Source organism: Triturus cristatus, chromosome 2_1, assembly GCF_964204655.1.
Source record: "Triturus cristatus chromosome 2_1, aTriCri1.1, whole genome shotgun sequence".
Taxonomy (NCBI): Eukaryota; Metazoa; Chordata; class Amphibia; order Caudata; family Salamandridae; genus Triturus; species Triturus cristatus.
The window spans coordinates 171,489,768-171,514,817 of record NC_140581.1 but is presented as its reverse complement, the minus strand read 5'-3'; the positions used below and the strand labels follow the sequence as shown (position 1 = coordinate 171,514,817).

Below are 25,050 nucleotides of genomic sequence, written 5' to 3'. Positions count from 1 at the left end.
GTCCTGGTGACAGCATTGAGACCCCTGTAGTCCACACAGAACCTCATCTCTCTCTTGCCATCTTTGGTGTGAGGTTTGGGGACCAGAACCACTGGGCTAGCCCAGGGGCTCTCTGAGGGTTCAATGACACCTAATTCCAGCATTTTATGTACCTCAGCCTTTATACAGTCCCTGACGTGGTCAGGTTGTCTGTAGAGCTTGTTCTTTACAGGCAGACTGTCAATAGTGTCCACAACATGGGTACACCAGTCAGTTTGGATAGGTATTAGGGAAAACAGATGTTGATATGATTGTAGAACTTGTCTACATTCAGTCTGCTGATGGGCAGTGAGGTTGCCTCCAAGGGTCACTCCTTCAACTGAGCCATCTTCAGGGTTCTGAGACAACAGGTCTGGGAGAGGGTCACTCTCTTCCCCCTGTCCCTCATCTGTAGCCATGAGCAAGCCCATGTCTGCCCTGTCAACATATGCTTTTAACCTGTTAACATGGAGTACCCTGTGGGGACTCCTGGGAGTTCCTAGGTCCACCAAGTAGGTGACCTCTCCCTTCTTTTCCAGGATTGTATGGGGTCCAGACCATTTGTCTTGAAGTGCTGCTGGGGCCACTGGCTCCAACACCCATACCTTCTGTCCTGGCTGAAACTCAACCAAGACAGCCTTTTGGTCATGCCAAGCTTTCTGTAAGGCCTGGCTTGCCTCAAGGTTTTTGGATGCCTTCTCCATATACTCAGCCATCCTGGAGCGGAGACCAAGTACATAGTCCACTATGTCTTGTTTAGGCTTTTTGAGAGGTAACTCCCATCCTTCCTTCACTAAACACGGTGGGCCTCTTACAGGGTGCCCAAACAACAATTCAAAGGGGCTGTAGCCAACCCCCTTTTGTGGGACCTCTCTGTAAGCAAACAGAAGGCAGGGTAGAAGGATGTCCCATCTTCGCCTGAGCTTTTCAGGTAATCCTTTGATCATACCCTTTAGGGTCTTGTTGAATCTCTCAACAAGCCCATTGCATTGTGGGTGATAAGGGGTGGTGAACTTGTAGTTGACACCACATTCCTTCCACATAGCTGTCAAGTATCCTGACATGAAGTTGGTACCTCTGTCAGATACTACCTCCTTAGGAAACCCCACTCTGGAGAATACTCCCAGCAGGGCCCTGGCCACAACAGGTGCTGTAGTGGTCCTAAGGGGAATTGCCTCTGGATACCTGGTGGCATGATCCACTACCACCAGTATAAATCTGTGCCCAGATGCAGTGGGAGGATCCATGGGACCCACTATATCTATTCCCACTCTTTCAAAGGGGACCCCCACCACAGGTAGTGGTATTAGGGGGGCCTTTGTTGTGCCACCTGATTTGCCACTGGCTTGGCAGGTCACACAGGAGTGACAAAACTCCTTTGTATCTTCATTCATGTGAGGCCAGTGAAAGTGAGGGACAAGTCTGTCCCAGGTCTTGTTCTGGCCTAAGTGTCCTGCTAAAGGAATATCATGGGCCAAGGTAAGAAGGAAGACCCTAAATTGCAGAGGTATAACCAACCTCCTGGTGGCACCAGGCTTGGGGTCTCTAGCCTCTGAATAAAGGAGCCCATCATCCCAATACACTTTATGGGTACCTTGAGCATTCCCAGCAGCCTCAGCAGCAGCCAGCTGTCTGAGGGGTTCAAGAGAGGGACAGGATAACTGAGCCTGCCTCAAGTCAGCCCTTGAAGGCCCCCCTGTCCCCAGAAACTCAACCTGATCAGGTTCAAGCTCTTCAGGGACAGTTCCTTCAGGGTTCTCTAGATCAGCTTCCTGGGAAGGCTGATCATCACTCTGAGGCAGGGGGGAAGGCACAGCCTTGACCCTCCTGTTCTTCTTCTTGGTAGGTGCTTGGTCCATTGTTCCAGGATCCAAGACCTGTGGTTCAGTAAGGCACTTTTTGGCCTGTGACCTGGTCACAGCAAGGACATGTGGTGATATACCTAACATCTCTGCATGTGTCCTGTACTCCACTTCAGACCATAGAGAACTCTCTAGGTCATTGCCCAACAAACATTCTACTGGGAGGTCTGCACTAACCACAACCCTTTTGAGGCCAGTTACCCCTCCCCATGAGAAGTTAACAACTGCCACACTATGTGAAGTAGTGGCATTGCTGGCATTGGTCACCAGGTAATTCTCACCTGGTATGTACTGTCCAGGATCCACAAAGCCTGGTGTCACCATAGTGACACTGGCACATGTGTCCCTGTAGGCTTGAGCCACTTTGTCATTAATTAAAGGAGTCTGTCTGTACTTGCCCAGGTTACTGGGGCTCACAGTCAGGGACAAGTCAATGTCCCCATCACAGATCAAGACTGCCTGTGTCAGGGTTCTGTCTAAGTCAGAATCTCCTTCAGTTCCCATAGTGATTCCCACTACACCCTTTGTCTGGGGACCAACACTGCTAACAGTAGTACTGGGAGCAGGTGCCTTAGGGGCAACAGTGTTGGGGGCTCCACCCTTTTTGCAATCACTAGTCCAGTGAGTTGTATTCTTGCAATGATTGCACCAGGGTTTCTTTTGACCTTCTTTCTTCTTTTTGGACTGTTGGGACCCACCCTCCTTAGCAGTAGTTTGGGGCCCTGTTGAAGACTTCTGGTCTTTAGATTTCTGATCTCCACCCTTTTGGTCTGTTTTCTTCTGATCACCCCCTTGGCCCTGGTTCTGGTTCTTTTGCTTAACCCTGGTTCTGACCCATTTGTCTGCCTTCTTTCCCAATTCTTGGGGAGAGGTCAGATCAGAGTCAACCAAGTGTTGATGCAGTTGCTGGTTTTGACAGTTATTTAAAATCTGTTCTCTCATCATCAAATTATACAATCCTGTAAAATCAGATACCTTACTTCCCAGCAACCAACCCTCCAAAGCCTTAGTGGCACATTCAATGTATTCAGACCAGTCCTGAGTCTGTGTCTTTTGGGTGTCTCTGAACATTAACCTGTACTGTTCAGTGGTTAAGCCTAACCCATCAACTAGGACACTCTTCAGGACTCTGTAGTTTCTGACACCCTCTTCTCTAACAGTGAGGAGTCTGTCTCTGCCTCTTCCTTCAAAGGAGAGCCAGAGGATTGCTGCCCACTGGTCTTCAGGAACCTGCTGTACTTTGCAGGCTCTCTCAAGAGCAGTTATCCATTTGTGGATATCATCCCCACTTTTGTAGGGGGGCACAACCTTAGACAGGTTCCTATTATCAAAGACCCTATCTTTGTCCTTAGGGACAATGCTGCCACCAGTGGGTATAGACCCACTCTCTCTAGGTTGCCTAGCCTTGTTCAGTTTCTCTTCCATCAGGGCTACTTCTAGCTCCTGCTTCCTGATCCTCAGCTGGGCTTCCTGCATTCTGGCCTCATGTTCCCTCCTCTGAGGGGTGGTCATCCTTTTCCTGGAGTGACCTTGAGAGCCTCTAGAGCCATGAGAAGCATTGGATTCACCTGAGCGATTCCTTTGCCTCCCAAGCCCTGTGTTAAGTCCACTGGGGAGATCCAATGGGGTAAACCCACTGTCAGTCCCCAGTAGCCTTAGTTTAGCTGGGCCAAGTATAACACTTGGCACGGGGCTAGTTCTCCCTTCATCCTCACTCACATCTGTATCCCCCTCACTTTCCTCCTCTGTAGTATGGTGCTCATCTAAGGGATGGCTATTGGAAAGGGGTACCTCAGTGGCATCTTCAGAAGGGGGGCCTCCTGTTCCTGTCCCTAAGGGGGCTAACTGGGAAGCTTTCTCGAGCTCTTTCTGATTTTCATCATTCTGTAAGAGTTCTCTGAGCTCAGCAGAGGTAGGGTTCTTGGGCTGTTTAAGGCCTCTGAGAGTTGCCAAATGCCTGAGCTCATTCTGATTTAGGGTAGCAAAGATGGATGGTGCCCTCTTGGGGTAACTCTCAACAGAGATGGGTACATTGGACCCCTCTGCCCCAGCCATTGCTCTTAAGTGTGGGTGGATGTGTTGCAATCTACCTACACTTGGGTTTACCTACTAAACCTATCTAGTAGTTGTAGTCAGGGTGTGCTACTCCCTTTGCTCTACAACAACTAAGTTCAGTAGAACTTAAGTATATCTAATCTTGTTTTATATGTACCTACAGGTACCTATGTGATCTTTCAATTGGTAACCAAGAGATTACAATGGTAAAACACAGCAAGCTCAAATCCAACCGCTGCTCACCAATGTGAGAAGTTGGCCTGATATATGATGTTCACTAGTTAAAGTGACCACCTTGTACCATGCCAAGCAACCCTTATGGTGTGGTTGTAAGTCAACCTTTTCGGACTAGCTGCCCTAGTGGTAGCGTAGGCTAAGCAGTCTTTGAGGCTAAACTCGTCAAACGTGTTAAGCAAGCTGTTTTACCAAATGCAACCCCCTTTTATACCAATGAAAGGACACCACACAGATATATATTCAAAATATATATGTATTTATTTCTCAAAGTAACCCCTAGTCTCTTTATGAGCACAGGAGCACAAATCGTCAAACAAGATTACAGTAGAATACACAGAAGTTGCACTTTATATGGATAGGCCCTGGTGGCCGCTCAAACCATATACTAAAATAGTGGTATAAGTACCACGAACAGAAAAGGGAAAAGGCCTAGGGCCTCTAGAATCGCTGGGCCTACAAGGAGCTAACTTCAGTTAATGACCAGGAGGTCCACGGGTTGCGTGTGCAGAGCAAGTAGTCACACGCGAGCTCCCATAGGTTTTCAATGGGTGCGTAAAAAGTACAAAGTTACTGCAAAAAGGATCTTCCGGATGGACTATGAACTTCAAATTCGAAACACAGACACTAGAGATGATACTCTACACTTGGGCACCGGAGTGCCAGCTTTACCTCACCCACAGGAAGCGGGTGCGTAGGCGTCGAAGTGCGTCGGGTTTCTTCTAGCTGTTCAATGGAGCCTTTAGATAAAGATGCTGCAGGCGGTCGCCCCGGAAGAGATTCGGTGGATCCAAGAGTGGATCGGAGATGTTGAAGACCTGTAAGCAGAGGGGACAGTGTTCACAGTCACTAGCCAGTGACCAGCGTGGCACCAGGTGGGTACTAGGCGATGTCGGGTGCAAACAGGAAGGAAGGTGTAGCTTGTCTCTGCAGCCACGTGGTCCCTGAAGGTCGACGACGTCCAGGAGTCGGGTCACGAGCTGTCCCACGCAGGCTCTCGCTGTCGGCAGTGTCGGCGACTTGATCGAAGCAAACAAGCCTTGGCAAAAGCAATTGTTGTAGGAGATGAAATAAGCTGATGGTTCTGACCAGCAAGGTCAGAGGGACTGCTCCTTTGGAGGGGAGCAAGGGCCAGTCTGGAGCAACCAGACCAGCGGTGTATTTCGTGAAGTTCGTCGCCAAGATGGCCACTAGCCAGCGGGCCAGCAACCGGTTAGGCGCATCGAGTGGCAAAATGCAGAAGGGCCCCACGCAGATCGTGGAGATGCTGGAGGGCTCACCTTTGGTGCAGATGCTGCTCGAGGGTTGGGCTTCTCAGATCCCAAAGCACAACTTGGAGGGAGCCTCGGTTGTTGCGCTTGCAGCTTGTCGTGGTCTTTTCAAGATGGCTGGCTCCACGTGTCTCGGTGCCTCCACGGGTCTCCTCTTCTCAGGGACTGTGGATCGGGCGGTGAGAGGTCTGGAGGTCCAGGTCTTGTCAGTCTCTGGGCTCGGGCTCGGGCTCCGGCGGGAGGCGGCGGCAAAGCAGACGTTGATTCGCTGGATGGTGCTTGCGTTAGCAAGGTGGTCACTCCCTGACCACAGGGGAGATTGGCTTCAGTCCTCTGTGCGGCAGAGCGTCGAAGTTCCCGTCTTCTTCTTAGTTTCAAGTTGATTCCAGGATGTCTGAAGTCTTAGGACACAGCTCCTACCTTTAAGCGGATTCTAGGGGCCGGACTACCTGCTAGGTCCCTCCCTAAGGGTGGGACCAGGAAGGGGGGTGGTTACACCCCCAATCCTTTGTCCAGCTCGCCCCAGGCCCGGGACTGGTGTGCCCCAGGACCGGTTTGGACTGGCATATGCACCGAGGCTCCTTGTGAGCCTCAGGCATGTCTGGTTTCTTTCAAGCCCTACCTGACCAATACACAAAATCCTGTCTGGGGTGGTGCACGCACCTCCCCTGGCAGGAAACCCTTTGTCCACACCTCCCAAGCTGGAAGGACTCCCAGCAGCAGGAGGGCAGACTTGTGCCTGTGGTGGCAGCATCCATTTTGTGGAGCTGAGGCTATGTCTGATTTTACCCGGGTTTCAGGTACTGTACATGTCGTGTCCCTCTAGAAGGGTGGAATGCTAACCCCGTCGCCAGAATTGGCGAGGGGTTAGTATTCCAATTCGTATGACACCTTACTCGACATGTTTTGATCAAGCCAAACCAAAGATAGCATTTAACCGCGAGGTTCATAATGCACTTAAGAGTATATGGTATGACGATATCTGGAAACAGTAGAAGGAAGACCACTACAGACAGGCTCAGCTCATGCCAGAGCACCATCTCACATGGAACCAAGCACTCTGCCTTCAGGATTGTTAAGGCCTGCCATAGGAGTGACTTATAGGTTAACATGTGTCCCATTTAAGGTTAGGTATAGGTATACTACACCTAAGTAAGAGGTGGTTACACCAACTTACCCCAGCTGAGTGATCAGCCAGTTGTGTCAAATTTGTTAGGCCAAGCCTGGGGTGGCATAATACATGCTTAAGCCCCTGGCAGGCCTTAGATACACCAATGCCCTGGGTACCTAGTGTACACTGGTACAGGGGCTGACAGGGTGATCCACTTCCAATTGGTTATGCACCTAGGGTGCATAGTTTTAATTTAGTAGAGAGAACAGCAGGCTGGGGGTCTGATTGGCAGGCCCACAGCCTCAATATGTCAAAAACCAGTGAAGCAAAAAGCAAAAATTTGGGGTGACCATAGGATAGCAGACCCTACTCTCCTACAAACACTAACTTGGGAAGGGATGTAGCAGTCTAGATGCTGCGCAAGCTAGACCCGACCGTCAGCCCGGAAGGGCTTCCACATTTTGTATCACTCTCTAGCCAGGGAGCTTAAATAAACGGGCAGAGTTCGTACAGGACTTCTGGCTAACACCAGCATACTGTGTGGTCGCATAATTATTGAGCTCCTGGTGCAAGGCCTCTAGCACACTGTGGAGCATTGTAACAGTGCCCTCAGCTCATTGATTCCTTGGTCTGTTCTCTGGCTGTCTGATTTGATCTGACAATTGTGCTTTTGGATACTGAGGCTCAAGGTCTTAAGTGGTATGAAAAAAGTGGGGGGTCCCTGAAAGTGGTGGAGCCTATAAAAGGACGTGGCTTAAACATATTCACTTAAATTTGTCACTAAAATTTGCCGACGGGCAAGTACTCTGAACACATTTTTTTTGGTCCTCAGGCAATGATAGAAACTCACACTACCTTAAGCCACATCTCACTTGTGCCACTAATAAACGCCTGGATGCAACTCAATTCAAATTATGCACTAGACAAGAGTAATATGCTGCCTATTTTTGTTTTAACACAACATCCTGGAAAAATTAATCACTCAGGAATGCAAGAGTGAAATATAGCGAAGAATGACATAGATTACCTCAAACGTTTTTACACTCATTGCAGTCGATCGGTGTTTTTGCATGAAAGGTTAAGAACATGAATACAGGGCCCTTAAAGGACCCGTTTTAATGTTCATTTTAGATTACTCCATATTCATTTAGATTTTTTAGTCACAATTTTGTTTTCTTGTCGATCTGTGACACATTTTCACAGGCGAACTAGTGCACAGGGTCAAGGCAAGTGACTCCTTGGTGCCTTAAGTATTCGCATATACAACAACGAGGAACTCCCTTGCCAGGCACAAGGCCACGTGACCCAAAAGTTAAACATATTCCGGCTGTCAAATGTTTCTACCTATTAGCAGACACCTCAAAGGGTTCTTCCTCTAACGGAAGCTAGACCGTAACTGAAACGAAGAAAAGGTTGATATTTCGCTCTTTCACTTTCTATTCGGAGCAAATCCTTGAGTCCGCCGTTGCTTTCTCCTAATCTTTCAGGCAAGCCCTTTGGATTGGGTAGCATTTAAGCATGTGACAGCTACGTCACACGAACATCTTTTCAGCAAACAAATGTCTTGCGGAAGCGGTAATGTGACTTGAGCACCTCTGGGTATGTTGTGACAGCTCCGCTGGCTTCTTAACGGGATCTAGGATGGCTGAGGCTGTGAGGCCTCGCAAGCCGAAGCCTAAAGCTGGGAGCACCAGCCGCGGGGCCAGAGACAAGGTGAGAAAACATTAGTCGCATGATAGCTACCCATGGCTCCCCAAGCAGTCCCTGACAGCCCTGTGACAGCTATACGGGACGGGCGGGCCCGTTATTTAAAAAAAATATGTATCAATTATAGTATGCATTGATATCTTTGTTAGGACCTGTTTCCTAAACAGGACTACATTTGTTGATCTACTTCACACGCGCATATTCATTAGCCGGATTTTTGACAGCACTGTTAACTACTTCTATAGCTTTTCCTATCTTTGCAAAACAAGCACACATGCCAGTGGTTCGTTCATCCATTTGCATGTTTATGTTTATTATGTAGGATATAGGTGGCGAGCATATGGAGCACTCTTGGTTGTACTTATTGCATTGCTCCTCTCCTGGTGTAGCTGGGAATAACAGTGTAAACTGATTGAAATGATATCGGAAGAATCGTAAACCATTTACACGGTTACACCTATTTTGTTTTTTCGTCTTAAGGAATAGTAGGGGATGGGAATTCATATAGTCTACGAAGCAGTTTAGGTGCTTTTTAACGCACATCCCCGGCATGCTTCTAGCATGCATCACCAGTACACTCCTAACTTGTTAGAATTCTTCTCATTCTTGCACTTGATACCGAAAGGTGTTTACATTTTAATCAGTCAGAAGCAGCTGACAGAATCTGTGCTATGTTTAGACTACCATCCATCTTGGCCTTCTTCCGAAAACTCAACACTGCGTAATGTAAACAAGCCATATTAAAGGCAGCCTTAAATGTCATACTTTGAAAGGACAACCAATAAAATAGACAGGGAATCTGGGAAAGCAAACGCTAATAAATGAAGGGGAAAATAGTTTTTTGTGATTTGAGATACTCTATGGATAATTATTGCAGTACTGGAATGGATCCCTGACGCGTATGGTGACGAGCTGCCTTAAAACAGTATTTTACCGGATGTATCTCTATAATGCAGCCTGTAGGAGTAAATATGATAGTGTGCAAATGCAATAGGGATCGTTAAATGTTGGCAGTTTGAGGCTAACATTTAAGGAAGATATTGTTTTGTGAGGCTGTATATTAATTACAACTAATAAGTAATTTAAAGGAATAATTAGGGGCAGATTTACAAGCCCCTTACGCCTCATTTACGCCGCCGTTGCTTCACTTTTGTGACGCAGCGGCGGCGCACATCCTGCGCCATGGTGCGGGGTACTAACAACGTGACGCATCTGGGAGATGCGTCACGTTGTAAAGCCCTGCGCCAGAATTAGGCGTTCCTGCGCAGGGGGGGGCGTTTCGTCGCAGGTACGCCTCCTAAAAGTGGCTGAGTGAAATATACAAGATTTCACTCAGTCACTTTTAGGCCCATGCTGCGTCAAAACCCTGCGCCTGCCTGAAGCAGGTGTAAGGATTGACGCAGCATTCACAAGATAGGGCCCCCCAGAGCATTGCTGGAGCTGCGTCGCGCTTGCGACGCAACTCCAGCAATGCGCCACTTTTACGGCACAGATGCGTCACGCATCTGTGCCGTTTTTGCCCCATGCCATGGTGCGCCGCATTGTAAATGCGGCGCATCCATGGTGGCGGAGCTGTGGCGCACGCACAATAACTGGCGCAATATGCAGGGATGCGCCAGTTATTGTAAATATGCACCTTAGTGTCCAGGCCATCACTTCCGCAACCAATCCAAAGAACAGTGTGTAGCTGTGCTGGAATTGAAAACAATTCACTCTGGCTAATGGCCTGTTAAATCAGGACTTTGTTTTGAGCCCAGCTGGAAGTGTAAATAAGAAAGCTCCCTGCATGTTGTTGCTCCGTACAGAATGAAGACAACGTGTGGGCGGTGCTGTGGTTTGTCACAAAATGAAACAAGGACACATTCCGAATGTTTCCTAGGGCCTGTCCTGCTGGATCCCAGATCTGGCCCAGAACCACCTGCTGGACCGTAATCCGACGAAATTACCTTACTTTCCAGCACTGGTCTGTAAAGAGTATCTCCGTCATGTCCCATGTTTTGATTTAGCTATGTTGTTGTGACACAAAAGGATATAACTTCTAGTTCAGCGGAGAGGAATATCATAGAAATTTGATGCTGAGTTTTTGCATTTTGAAAACTGTCTCAATTGCACTGTTAGTCTAATAATTATGAGCCAAGTGTTTGTGGCACTGTTGAACTGTTCACTGACTATCTTAACTTTACAGTCGTGCTCTGACACATGGGATGCGCTTCGATGGCGGTGGCTACACGCAGGGTATTTGAATTGATGATGAAGGCAATGGTTACTTGGACGAAGCACACGTTGTTTTCTATAATAGTTTGCTTGCATTTAAAACGTTTTGTGGTTTTCAAAGGCTCTCTTGCATGGTAATATCAAAGTCTTTTGGGGAATACAATGCAAAGGCTAATCGGAATATGAGTGGAGGAGTGCTAATCTCAGTCACTAATAATTGCTCAGGGATTCTGTCCAGTCCATCAGTTTTCACGGACTCTGCCACACTAGACTGAGACAAGCCATGTGCAAACAAAAGCGATAATCCCACACTCTTTAGGGCGAGGCATGGCAACTATTGTTAAGCTTTTTCTTGCTGCCCACTATAGTAGCAACAACTTTAATTTATAACTTTGAAATGTAAAACATTGTACAGTAAAAATGCTTGAATCCAGATACCCACCATTGTCCATTTTTGGTTGCTTATCATCATCCGATGAACACCCTCCTATTTTAATAAATGCTGAGTAATTATTTTGACTGTATGGGAAGCATTTCCTGTGGGATGGTTCAAATCACTGGATTATTTTAGGACTGTAAGTTTATTGTTTTTTTGCCAAATATGATTGAGTTGATCCAGGAAATATGCTTTTGCCCAGATGTGTTTTTTGTTTGGTCATTTTAATACACAGCGATCACCATCAAATAGGGTTATTGTAACACTTGTTTTTAACAGCCCTTTGAAACAGCAGATGTACGTTATTTAGCACCTATACAAACAAGCATTGAGAAAGTAAATAGGTCTCGCCTTTAGAGAGCTAATGGCAAATTATTTTGGATATGGCAGTTGTTTAGCAATGTGGCTGCTATTCGGTATACATACAAGTTAGTGTGGTGGTTTGGGCTGGAATGGGATTGATTGGGGACGATTTGAATGGGGTAGAGTGTGGTAGATTAGCATAGAGTTGGTTAGATTGGTGTAGAGTGTTGTAGATTGGGGAATCTTGTATTGAAGTTGGGGTGATTGGAGTTGGGGTGATTGGAGTTGGGTAAATCGGGGTAGAGTGGAGTTTGGTAAATTGAAATAGAGTGGAGTGTAGTAGATTTGGGAAGAGTGGAGTGGGGTTGATTGTGATAGCTTGGAAGGGGTAGATTGGGTTGGAGGAGAATGAGGTACAGTGGATTGTGGTAGATCAAAGTAGTATGGGGTGGGGTAGATTGGGGTCGAGTGGAGTGGGTTAGAGTGTGGTTGATTGAGGTGTGGTAGAGTGGGGGAACAGTTGGTAGATTTTAGTTGAGTCAAGTGGGGTAAAGTGGAGTGGGGTAAATTGGCATAGGGTAGCGTGAAGTGGGGTAACGTGGAGTGGGGTAGAGCTGTGTAGACTGTATTGAAGTGGTGTATATTGCGGTAGAGCTAAGTGGGGTAGATGGTGTTGTGGTGGAGTGAGGTAGATTGGTGTAGAGTGGGGTATGGTATTTTGGGGTAGTTTGGGGTGGGTTCGATTGGTGTAGAGCAGAGTGGTGTAGATTGGGTTACAGTGGAGTGGGGAAGATTGTAGTGTAGTAGATTGGAGTGGGGTAGGATAGAGTGGAGTGGGGTGGGGTATTTTGGGATAGAGTCAAGTGAGGTAGAGTGTTGTTTAGTGAGGTGGGGGTAGAATGGGGTTGAGCGGAGGTGGACAGAGAGAGGTAAATTGGAGTGGAGCGGGGTACATTGGCATGGAGCAGCATGAAGTAAGGTAGCTTGGAGTGGGAGTAGGGTTGTGTAGATTGCATTGTAGAAGTGTAGATTGTGGTAAAGTTAAATGGGGTAGATAGTGTTGTGGTGGCATGGGGTGGTTTGGAGTAGATTGGTGTATAAGGGGGTTATGGTATATTGGGATGGTTTGGGGTGGGTTAGATTGGTGTAAAGCAGAGTGGTGTAGATTGGGTTAGAGTGAAGTGCGGTAGATTGTAGTGTTGTAGATTATAGTGGAGTGAGGTAGAGTGGGGTGGTTGGACTAGGGTAGTTTGGAATAGAGTCAAGTGAGGTAGAGTGTTGTTTAGTGAGGTGGGGTAGGTTACGGGTTGAGGGGAGTGGGACAGAGTAGGATAGAGAGGGGTAGATTGGAGTGAGGTGGAATGGGATAGATTGGAGTTGGGTAAATTAGGCTAGGTTGTAGTGTGTGTGAGTGTGTTAGAGTCGAGTAGCATAGGTTGGAGTGTGGTAGATTGGGTAGAGTGGAGTGTGGGTAGAGATGGCTAGACAGTGGTAAAGTGGGGTGGGTTTGAGTGGGGTAGATTGGAGTGCATGTTGTGTTTTTAATTTTATATTTATTGTAGAGCAAATCAGTTTTACAATTCTTTTCCAAAAAGGAATGTATTAAATTTTGCACAAATGTGTATATCATATATACACATTTTTTTAAATTTAATAAACCAACACTTAATTTGTTATTAAAGCAAGCGTTTATTAAAATGTATTTGTTTAAATGTTTATTTTTTAATTACATTGTTTTTTTCTAGTTTATCGTTTACAAAAGTAGATTATATTTATTGTTTAGTTACATGGGGCCTAATTGCAATGTCGTAGCGGTCTGGAACCGCTCGACCATAGGTCGGCTGTTCCGAACACAATTTGGATGCAACCAACAACCATTTTGCTATGGCAGCTTGTGCGGCGGGTGGGAAAGGCTCGCAGCACAAGCTGCCATAGCAAAATGGATGTTTGTAAATTCCCTGCAATGAGTGGCAGGCACCTCACGGTGCACGCCACACGGTGCTGGGATGTTTAGGGGGGCATAGGCTCCATAGCGGAGAGCCAGGGTAGGAAGGGGGCCCTGCTAGGGGCCCCCAAACTCACTTTCTGCCTGCCTTTTCATGGCAAGCGGACCACCATGCAATGGCAGGCGGAAAGTGTCATCATAATCCCGACGGCGGAGCCGAGCCTGGCTCCGCCGTCATTAGAGGATTATGGTGCCCTCCGATACACGAACATGCTCCTAGAGCCCGTCAGAAGCGCATCGGAACCCCAACCCCCCCTTCCCCAGGTTTCACTCCGACCGCCGCCATCCGAATACGGTGGTTGGGCTTAAACCTACAATGTCAAGCGGGAAGTCTCTGACCGTTGGTTGAAAGTTTTTTGCCCGACATGAGCATCTGCGGTCAGAGGCTTTACATCCGACATTGTAATTAGGCCCATAGTTGTGCATTCTATTATTGTTTTTACAATATATCCATTACAAAATATAACTTCACATGTAATAGGCAGTTGGTTTATAATTTAATCTGTCGAATTGTCAATATGTGGATTGATGAGAAACCAATCCATGATGAGGTCATTACTCATGTCCATTGATTGAAAGTCTTCAGAGTCTATCACCTGTGTGGTTAAAGTTACTTTTTCTTGATTTGCTTGTAGATAATTTTAGTCATACCTATAGTTGGTTGTGATTTGTTGAGTTCAATATCGTTTCTCAGTTCTACTCATGTACAGTAACATGAGTTCATTCAGTGTAATTTCCAATAGTATATTTAACATTATTTGCTTCTCTCCATGGTGTTATTTTTGTATAGTCTGTTCAGTATTTTACTGTTATGAATTTTAAAACGGTTTGTTTTCCAGCTACTAATACAATTTTTAGTGTTTCTTTCTTTGACAAGAAAATAGAATACATTTTTATTGCCTAGCTGTTTTCTGATTGAGTGTCATCTATATGTATTAATTATTAGTATTAAAGGTAGTAGTTGAGAAGGAGACAAGTAGTTTGACAATGTTGAAGGGGAGGACTAAAGAGAGAAAGAGTAAGTGAACGTAGTTCAGGCTGAGCGAAGAAAGTAAAGTGATAATGAAGCCAAGTAATGTTAAGCCTTATTTGTTATTTTTTTTATCGATTGTTTTTAAGATGTTAAATTAATTAAGAATGAATGATTTAAATTATCTCTTAGTTTGATTAGATTTGGAAAATATTTCAAGATTTAATGATCATGCTTACCTTTATAACAGTTCCTGATATTGTCGTAAGTGTTTTTTTGCATCTGCCATTTTGATTGGGGATATTGGTTTCAGTAAATATCCACCTTGTTATACAATTGTTTCTTGTATGGAGATTGGTGGTATCCATGTTACTTTAGTTTAGTTTGCAATGAAATTGTTGTTTTTGACAAGATAATTTCGGAATATTCCATAGCTTTCTTTTGTCTGGCTGTAATAGTTTCTGTTGTAGCATGTTGCTTTAATACTTCCTGTATAGAATGTTGACATCAGATAATAGAGTACTTTGCTGTCCAGTTTTGCATTTTTATAATATTGTCTTTCAGCTTTTTGCTTTAATTGGTATTTGATGCAATTTTTTGCTGTCACTTGTGTTGTTGATTTATGTCTTTGATGGAAAGTATATGGTGTAAAAGACAGCAAACATGTTTTTTTAAATGTTATTTTTTTTCATAAATTAATGTTTGGGAAGCTTTGTGGTCACTTTAATAAGATGCTAATATTCTGTAGTTTTGTTTGGTTTGATTTGAATATAGGTGATCTAAGATTGGTTTGTAATTGGTTGTGTAGTTATTTATTAATTGAGATCATTTGAGTTTCTATTTCATGAAATCTAGCAATATAGGAGTTTGCTGACATTTTTTATATATATCAATGTTGAAGTCACCAAGAATGATATGTGTATAGTTGAAGTAAAAGTTAATAATGTTTGAAAGTATTTGGATGACTGTTTGTATTTGGTGTTTGTGTTAGTTTGTATAATGCCAAAATTTAGTAATGTCTGTACTACATACGCAATGTAAAATGTATATCAATTCCTTCTTGATTTGTATAATTTGGTAGTAGGTGCATTCTTTTGGTAGTAAATGGCCATACAATGTTGAGTATGTTGGTTATGTATTTATCATAAAATTTATGATTATAATCGGGTATTGTAAAAGTATAATTATTTGAGACTCATGTTTATTTCCACTAGACAAATAATGTCAGCATTCATGATATTATTATCCAATGCTATGAATTTTAAATGATCTTATAGTATGAAATATAATTTTAATATGTGAGTTGTGTGTGTCTATTGGGTAACAGAAATCTGTAAAGGCATGTTGTTTCTTACTCATGTCATTTCTTCTACTAAAGGATGTATGATGTTTTTTTCTTGAAAGTTTTGAAGGTATATGTTATTGATTTAGGTCTACTCAAGGCAACATAATGTAAATTATATATTTTGCTATTGTTAAAGTGTATGTAGAGTAGTTCTATAGTATCACCTTGAGTTCTGTGTATTGTTCGAGCTGCTGCTTGTCTTATTGGGAATTGTTAGCATATAATAGTAATACATTTCTTTGTGTATTTGCATTGTTGTGAAATAGGCTGTATGGGTGTCTAATCTTTAGAAACCAATGTGCAATATAAGTGTTGGTTATCTTGCCTTGTAATTTTCCAAACTGTATGATTATCAAAAGCAATCCAAACAATAGTGGGTGTATTGTTAATATTTCCTACTAACTCACCTATTCCTGATGCTCCTTTGGTTAATCAATCATTGACTGAAACGTTGCAAGAAAGATAATAGTAGGGTGTGGCAAATCCCTTTAGTTTTGCTTAGATTTTCTGGTAATTTTTCTAATATTTTTTGTTTGACTTTGTCTGGAATATCGAAAACAACTGCGTCATTGGATTTTGTTGTAAAGTATGGGTATGCTTTTATATGTTGCATTAAAACTGCATTGTGAATTTGATTTACTTCATCGTTAGTTGACATATGGTATAGTTTTGATGATGTCGCATTGTAGTTTGATTTCTCTTTGTTTAATGGTTTAAATATCTTCTTTCGTTTTGTGTTTCTTCTTGTAATCTGTTTAGTAATTCAGAAACTGGAAGGTCATTTAGTTGTCTCATAGCTTTTTGCAATTCATATAGTGTAAAGTATGCTGCTCCTAAGTTTGTACTTAGCGGTTCATAAGAGTCTCCTAAATTTGCAGATATGCTTGTGACAAATACAGGTTTTAATCAGTAAACATCTCCAATAGCTACAATTGAAAATCCTTCAAATGGCTGATTGGAAGCCTTGATCTCTTTTAATCTATTATGTAATAAAATTGAACACCGTCCATTGATATTTCTTTTCTTTTTTTCATCCATTGATATTTCAACAATTATTAATACTCTTAGATGGTTTAGTTAATTTGTTTATGTGAGAGGGGTTTATAGGTAAAACTTTGTCATCTAGGTATTTTGAATGTGCTGATCATTGTTCATTAATATTATGTGCTATTTTTACAGTTGAAGCAGTGAGCAATATGTAAATATTGTCTGGATTGTCACGAGTTTCTGTATTGTAATAGCTTAACAGAATTTGGTAAAAACAGAGTAATTAGAAAGCTTTTTCCAGCTTCACCACCAGTACAAAATGTATAGCAAGGTGTGCCGTTTTACATTTTTAAAACAAATCTTTATTTCCAATGTAGCATATAAAAACATTTCCAATTTTCTCTTCAGGTATTTACATAAACTGCATATAGAGATCGAAATATATACATTTAAATGATACACAAATATGATACATTCTTGCAGAGTTAGTCATAAATAATAAAATACTGACCTTCATTTTATCTAAATCTACCTTATCAAATGTCCTGACCCCCCATTAAATTGAATTAATTCCACTCCTTCCATATTCTTTTTAATTTAACTACTGAGCCCACCCTTTTTGCATATAAAGTTTCCCGCCTTAAAATTCTTTGCATTTTGTTTAACCATTGGCAAATTGTTGGTATAGTTACTGACTTCCAGTTGGCAAGAATTAATGATCTTGCAACCAAAGTGGCAATGAAAATACATTGACATCGCGGGGGGTGGTGAGTCCACTGGGTGGTGCAATATCAGGGCACCAATATATGTTCAGGGGGAGGGAATTATGGTCAGCGGGCAATTCCATAATTCCTGGTGGGTTTAGGGAGGGTCTGGTTTGGGTGGGGAAAGTTAGTGGGGGGAAGGGTTCTAAAAGAAATTTGAGCAGGTGCTGTTGGGATATCATGTTAGGGACTACACTGGTAATTTATGGTAGATTAGAATGTTCTCCAATTTATTTATTTATTTTCTACAAATAACAAAAATGATCCCAGCTAGCAATTGTCGAGTTGTATCAATTAACTTTAATGGCATTCTGAATAAACGTAAATATGGAGGTTTGATTAGATGGCTAGCTACTTTAAAACCCCAAATTCTTTATCTACAGGAAACTCATTTAAAAACTAATATTCCTAATTATTTTATTTCAGGAATATTTTCGAGAGTCTTTTTTGCTTTGCTGGAGTTGCTATGCGAGGGGTAGCGATCTATTTTGATTGGGTTTTTCCTCATGAACAAAGAGATCCCTTTGGGAGATCGCTCTGGGTACAAGTTTCACTTAATAATCAGATTCTACGTTTTGTAAACTATGATGGGTCAATTTTCGATGACGACACTGCATTATCCACACTTTATAAATTATTGATGGGGGCTCCGGGTCGAATAGTTCTAGGCGGGGACTTTAACTATATTCAGAATTTAAAGCTCGATACCTCTAATAGAAGGAAAAAACAATTAAAACCCAAAACAAAGAAGCTTTTGGACGTTCTGATTCAAGATCTTTATTTAATCGATCCCTGGCGGGTTTTAAATCCTGCCACTCGGGAGTATACTTGTTTCTCTCGTAAATATAAAACCGCCTCACGTATAGACTTCTTATTAATGTCTCCCTCCTTTAATTTCAAAGATGCAAGTATAGGCCCCAATGCATTCTCCGATCATTCTTATGTTTTAGTAGATGTCGAACTGGATCTGGCTGGGAGAGGCAGGTCCAAGTGGCAGCTGGACCGGCTTCTGCTACAGGACCCAGTCTGGATTAGTAAATTTCGAGTTTGGATAAATGAATATTTTTAATAAATGAAGGAACAGCTGACATTTTTTCTGTTTGGGGGGGTTCAAAGTTTCAGCACGAGGAGAGATGATCGCTATTATGGCTAATAAATCTAAGGAACGTCGAGATAAGATAGCACAACTTCAACAGTCAGTAATTGATGGTGCTAATGCAGGCGGCACTTTAAATTATTCTAGGTTTGATCAAGCAAGGAAGGAGCTAAGGGACTTCTTTGTTTTAGAGGAAATTAACTGCTCTCAGACTTACCAGCAGAAAGTATATGAGGAAAGTCAAATGGTGGGGAAGATGCTTGCCTCTTCTACAAGAGCTCGTAAAGAATCTGCATGCATAAGCGAAATATTATATTACCAATCACACTTAAGAATTACTGATAGAGCGGAGATTGCTAGTATATTTGTTGATCATTATCAACACATTTATACCATTAGTAATCCAATAAATAAAGAGCTGATTGAGAGCTATTTTGATTCTCTTCTTGTTCCCTAATTATCTGATAGCTTGGTGTCAACACTTCAAATTCAAATAACTGCAGCTGAGATTGAGAAAGTCATAAAATCTTCGGCGTCAGCTAAAGCATGTGGTGAGGACGGACTCCCCAATGAATTTTTGAAAACTTTTTGGAAAGAGTTAACCCCTTTTCTGGTTAAGTTGTTTGATTATATAAAAATGGGGGGTGTAATTCTTTCAGAATTTAAAAAAGCTATAGTTGCAAGTTTCTTAAAAAAGGGTAAACCATCTAACAATGTTAACTCTTATCGTCCAATTAGTTTACTGAATGCAGATTATAAATCTTTTATGAAGATTTGGGCCCTGCGTTTGACCCCGGCAGCCAAGGAAGTGATTCATGGCGATCAAACAGGGTTCATTGCGGGAAGAATGATGCCAACTAATACCCGCTTTTTGATTCAAGCTCTCGATTATTTTAATAGTAATAAGACTTCTGCTTGCATAGCGATGGTGGATGCTGAAAAGGCCTTCGATTTGGTTAATTGGGACTCTTTATTTTTTGCACTTTTAAAGTTTGGCTTTCCATCATCTATAATAACGATGATTTAAAAATATTTATTCGGAAGCTCAGGCACTGATTATAATCAATGGGGGTGAAGTAGGCACGGTTAAAATTAATCGTGGAACTAAGCAGGGATGACCCTTGTCACCTCTTTTGTTGACTTTTTTTATAGAACCTTTAGCAATTAGTTTACGTTCAAATAGGAATATTAGAGCCCCTATTGCAGGGATGACTAAAATAAAACTTTTCGCAGACGACGCTATTCTTTATTTAGATCCGGAAAAATAAATATTTTATCTACTCTCGCAGAATTTCAAAAGTTCGAACAAATCGGAGGGTTTTAAATAAATACAGCTAAAACTGAGATTCTGATGTTAAATACGGGGGTCGATTGTCTACCGGAAGAATTAAAATCCCAGGCGTTGAAAATCGACCCAGTTAGATATTTAGGGATTTTCGTTACAACACACTTCAGAGATTTATTAAAAAATAATTATGAAGCAACCTGCAATAAGATCGCTAATCTTTTGGCTAAATGGTCCAATCTTCCTCTTACTTTGGTGGGTCGAATAGCTTTAATTAAAATGTCTATTCTACCTCTCTTGGTTTTTTTATTTATTAATGTCCCGATTAAACTTAACGTTAGTTTCTTTAAACAAATTGATACTATGATTAGAAGTTTTCTATGGAACAAAAAGAATCCTAGAGTTCAGCTTCCAATTTTACAACTTGATATTAATATGGGAGGACTTTCTTTACCGAATATTCGTTTATATTACGAAGCGGCACTATGTGACTACATGACATGTATTCTATCCAAACCCTATTCGCTCAACAACTTTTAAAAAAAATTAATGACTCAAGAACCTGGTATGCAACTTCCGACCTTTTTGAAAACTTCAAAATTGCCCAAAAAAACCCGTTATAAGACTCTAATTGATTTTTCTAATCGTTTATGTTTGTTTTTCTGGTTATTTTTCATTTAAATTGATTGAATGCCACGAGTTAGGATTATATATGCATTCGACACAAATGAGAAAATGGAATGAATCCGGATTGGGGATTCTGAGTAAATTAGGCATTCAAGGGAGGGCAATTACTTGGGAGGAAGCCCAGGCGAGATCCTCTGGCTCGAATAGACTTTCTTTTTTTGAATATATTCAAATAATTAACTTTTCGAAAAAATATAATATAGTCCTTGGTACTCCTCCCCGTAATATTGCTTCGGCACTTTATGTCACAATAATAATAGGTAATTGGTACCGTATATTGAATCATCAGGATGAATCCCCTCTGGTATCTAAGATTTTGGAAAAAATTAAAATCAATACAAAATGTGTTTTTTCCTTCCAAGATTGGCAAACAATTTCAATTTTTGGTAATAAGGCTTTGCGTGCTGCCAATTATAAAAGAATGGCATTCTTGGCAAATTGGATGCTTTATTACACTCCTGAAGCCTTAAACAAAATCTATCCAAAGGTATCAAATAAATATTTTCGTTGTGATTCCTCACTAGGTGACGGATGGTATCATATTTTTTACTCTTCTCCAAAGTTATGTGTTTTCTGGGAGCAAATATTTTCTTATTTTAGTGAAGCGACAGGACAATTGTGTAAACCTTCTCCAGAAATCGTTATGTTCGGCATAAGTACTAAGGATATGTTTTTTTCAGATTCTCATGCTAATTTTCTTGTAATTATGATGTTAGTCGCTCGTTCATTGATTTTACAAAATTGGAAATCCGAGACGATACCATTATTTGAGAAATGGATGTGTAAAATGAATCGAACAAAATGCTTCGATGAAGCTTATGCTAAACGGGTGGGGGCAACAAAAAAGTTCTTAAAGGACTGGGATGTTTTTTGTTGATAGTTTCTGATGGATTGCTTATATGCTTTGAAGTCATGTCTTTTTCTTCCATTTGGCACTGCTCAATAAAAAAATATGAATAAAAAAAGAAAATAAATTGACATTGAGCCCAAGTAAGTTCATCTGGAAGCTCTACTTGCCCTAAAAGGGCAGCAGAGGCCTCAGGAGGAAGATCAACTGCCAGCCTTTTTCCAATTTCTGAACAAGGATTTGCAATGCAATATGTCTCGCATTTTACAAACTTAACCAATTGGTATTGTAAATGATAATGCCTTTTATTATTACAGGTTTTTTAAACACATAAATAGAAGGCATTGCCATTTACAATGCCAATAGCTCAAAACCTCGCAATTGCGAGACCTATTGCATTGCAAATGCTTGTTTGCTATTGTCAGGCCTGTGGAGATGTTATTAATGAGGTGTGCCTAGGTAACCAAGGGGTTCCAGGTGATATCAGTTGCAATGTAGGATGGAGCAGTAGCAGGGAGGAACGGTTGCTGGGAAGATAGAATTAACTGCTGATGATTGCTGGAGATATCCAGTAAATAAATAAGTTACTAAGAAAACCTGAAGTGGGACTTTCTTCTACATGGCGACAAGATTGGGCTCCTTGCAGAGGACAGATAGGAGACATCTCCACCCCTGGAAAAGCCTGGGAGGCACCAAGCAGTGAGGTTTACAAATGTACCAATGGCAGGCTCTGTGGTTGTTGGCATTTGGTGCCTGGAAACTGGTAAGCAGTTAAGTTTACCAAGCGCTGCTTGTGATTTAGGCTGGAATAATTAATGCGTGGGGATTTTAAAAGTTACAAATGCATATCTATTCTGATCATTGGGTGCACAAAGGCTTGTTGCGATGGTGTGTATATTTGAAACATGTGTTCGGGCCTTGCTAGACTGCGTGCGTGTGAGCTCGTTGCTGTGCTTGTTAATTGCCGAGTTAAACGCTGTTTGCCAACTGAACACTGCGTGTCATCAAGACTGTAATCTGAACTTGTTATCGCAAGTGCATGAAGTCAGTGCACGTGTAATGTGCCGAATCAGTCACGCACCTAGTTTAAATATACACAGCCAGCTCGCGGACTGAACTCTGTACATTATCAGGACAATAAATTCCAACTTGTCATTGAAATTTCCGAACTTGCACTTAATTTTTTTGTCAGCTCTTGCTGAGTGCGTATGTCTGTTCACCATTCATTATGCAGCTGGGCGATTATAGCTGCGGGGTGAGCCTACGCACTCAGTTACCTTGTGTCTCCGTGCAAATCGCTTCTGAAGTAGCTGTCTGGGAACAGGAGGAAAAAGAAGAAAAAATATCAATTACTATAGCTCTCGCATGCACGCTGCAACGGGAACAAAGATGGCGTGGGCCAGTCCAGATGGGTTGTCCCACATAGCGACAGGGCGGTAACCAAAAAGCCCGATTCCCAATCACAAGCCAGCGTATACCCTAAACTATGATGCCAGCCAATTGAAAACAAGGGTGTAGTCCCCATCTAAAATATTGATTACTATAGCTCTTGCAGAGCGCACAGCGCATGCGCGCTGAAACGCTAGGTGAGACCTAAAAATCGCTTTCCCGAAAATTCATTAAATGGGTGCACGTAAATACCACATGTAGCCAATCCCCATTTGCATGCTGATACCTAAAACATCGAGGGTCGACTGCTGGATACATTTTATGGAGTTTGGCCGGAGTATAAGAAATCATCCCTTTGCTAAAAAATGCCATTCTCCTTAAATTAGCAGCTTTTACCGCTTTACATCACATTTTTTTAAAACCTTGCCATTCCTCTAATTCTCAGTATAAAATGAGCTTTACTCAGTGAAGAGCCGTTACCGCTGTCTGAATTTATTAAGCTTGAACAAAATTTCTTTATCTGAAAATAACTAAAGGAAAGAGACATCTTTATACTAATGTACCGCTCTCTGATTACCTGCCAGGTGTGCAAAGTTTCATTAAAAAATAAAAATCTTGTAACTTAGAAAACCAGAGTTTAGCCCATTGTCCACAGGTCCGAAGAGGCAACCGGAGTCCCAGGGGGATGCATTCTGCTAATCTCAGTTGAGGGTGTAGCCACGGGATTATGAAAGCCTCCCAGACCTTTTGGATCTGACAAGATATAATCCTGGGAACTTTATATGATGATTTTTTCCGGGAGTTTAGGAATTAGCAAAAAAGGGGCGAGGACAATCTTGGATTCTTTGAGCATTAAAGTAAAAAAAAGATTTGCGGGATGTATCTCTTCTGAATCATTATAATTCAGCCAGTTAATAAGTGAGGCTTGGTAATATAATCAAAAATTAGTTAGCGCAAGGCCTCCATCTTCCACATCTAGTTGTAGTGTTTCTAGTTTCAGTCTAGTTTTTTCCCCTGCCATATAAAACGTTTTATTTCAGAATTAATCTGGTTAAAGAAAGAGGGACCTTGACCATCAAATTATAAAATAAAAATAAGAAGAGACGGGGTATATTCATTTTAATAAGCGCCACTCGTCCCATAATTGTTAGAGGAAGGTCTTTCCACTGTACAAGCAGATTATGGATCATATTAAGTGTAGGAATCAAGTTGTGCGAAAATAAGTCGTCCAGGCAAGAGGGAACAATTATCGCTAGATCCTTATGGGTTGATGACCTTGCATTGAAATAGGTAATATATTCAAAGAGCAATTAAAGAGAAGGGCCTCTGACTTTGCGTGATTTATTTTCTATCCCCAATAGCCATAAATCTGCTTATTTTAGTAAGAGTTCGCAAGATATTATCTTCCTCGGCAGTCAAGTGTAAAGCCATATCATCTGCAAATAGCTTAAGTTTTGTAGAGCCCGGGACCGGGGGTAAGATTGCATGATCCTGCCTTATTGCGCAGGCTAGCGATTCGATAAATATAGAAAAAAGTGTTGGAAAGAGGGGGCAGCCTTGACAGGTCCCCCGACTAATAAAGTTGTTGCTGGCATTATTTCCATTTATAATTATGGACGCCTGTTCACCACGGTATACATTTCTCACTGCTTGACAGAATTCAGCAGGAACCGCAAATTTATTCAAAATAGCGAACAATACATTCCACCAAACTCTGTCAAACGCTTTTTCAGCGTCTGGCATTACAACTACTGTTTTAATCTTATTAGTATTAAAATAGTCGATTGATTGAAGTAGGTAATGGATATTAGTGGCTGAAAGTCTGCCTGGGACGAATCCATTCTGGTCCCGATGTATAAGAGATAGGGGCACCTGTGCTAATCGAATAGCACAGATTTTTTTAGAAGATCTTATAGTTGTTGTTAAGTAAGCTTATCGAACGATAAGAATTGGCCTCTCTCCCTTTCTTAACAAAGCTGACTACCATAGCCTGAGTAAAAACAGCAGGGACCGTATCACCTTTAAGATTCCCATTAAATAATAATCTCAAAAAGGTGCTAAGCTGAGTTAAAAAATCTTATAGACCTCGATCAGGACCCCGTCAAGCCGCTTGCTTTTGCCGATCGTGATAACAACACTGCGCGGCTCCGTTCATCTAATGTAAGGTCCGTGAGCAAAGAGTCTCTTTGCTCCATTGAAAGTGATGGGCAGTTAATCCTATTTAACCAGCTAAAAGATTCCTCTGTTGAAGTATTATGGGGTCAGAATAAAGCTCCCTATAATATTCCAAGAAAATAGCCGGTATTTCCTGGCGATGAGATGTAAATTTCCCAGTAACTGGGTCTTTCATTTTTTTAATACTATTCATATTGGCCCTATGTTTTGCTGACCAGGCAAGGTATCTACCAATTTGATCATTTTCTTCATATAATTTTTGCAGTACTGCATCATGTACTAAGATCTC

At 42.1% G+C, this 25,050-nt stretch overlaps 1 protein-coding gene across 1 annotated transcript in view; it reads left to right on the top strand.

The window, feature by feature from the left end:
* The first annotated feature begins 8,062 nt into the window (after positions 1–8,062).
* EPG5 (ectopic P-granules 5 autophagy tethering factor) overlaps positions 8,063–25,050 on the top strand; it is a 595,944-nt gene continuing 578,956 nt past the window's right edge. Inside the window, exon 1 of the mRNA XM_085629140.1 lies at positions 8,063–8,264. Coding sequence (XP_085485266.1) covers positions 8,193–8,264 — 72 coding nt within the window. The 5' untranslated portion in view covers positions 8,063–8,192. The remainder of the gene's footprint in view (positions 8,265–25,050) is intronic.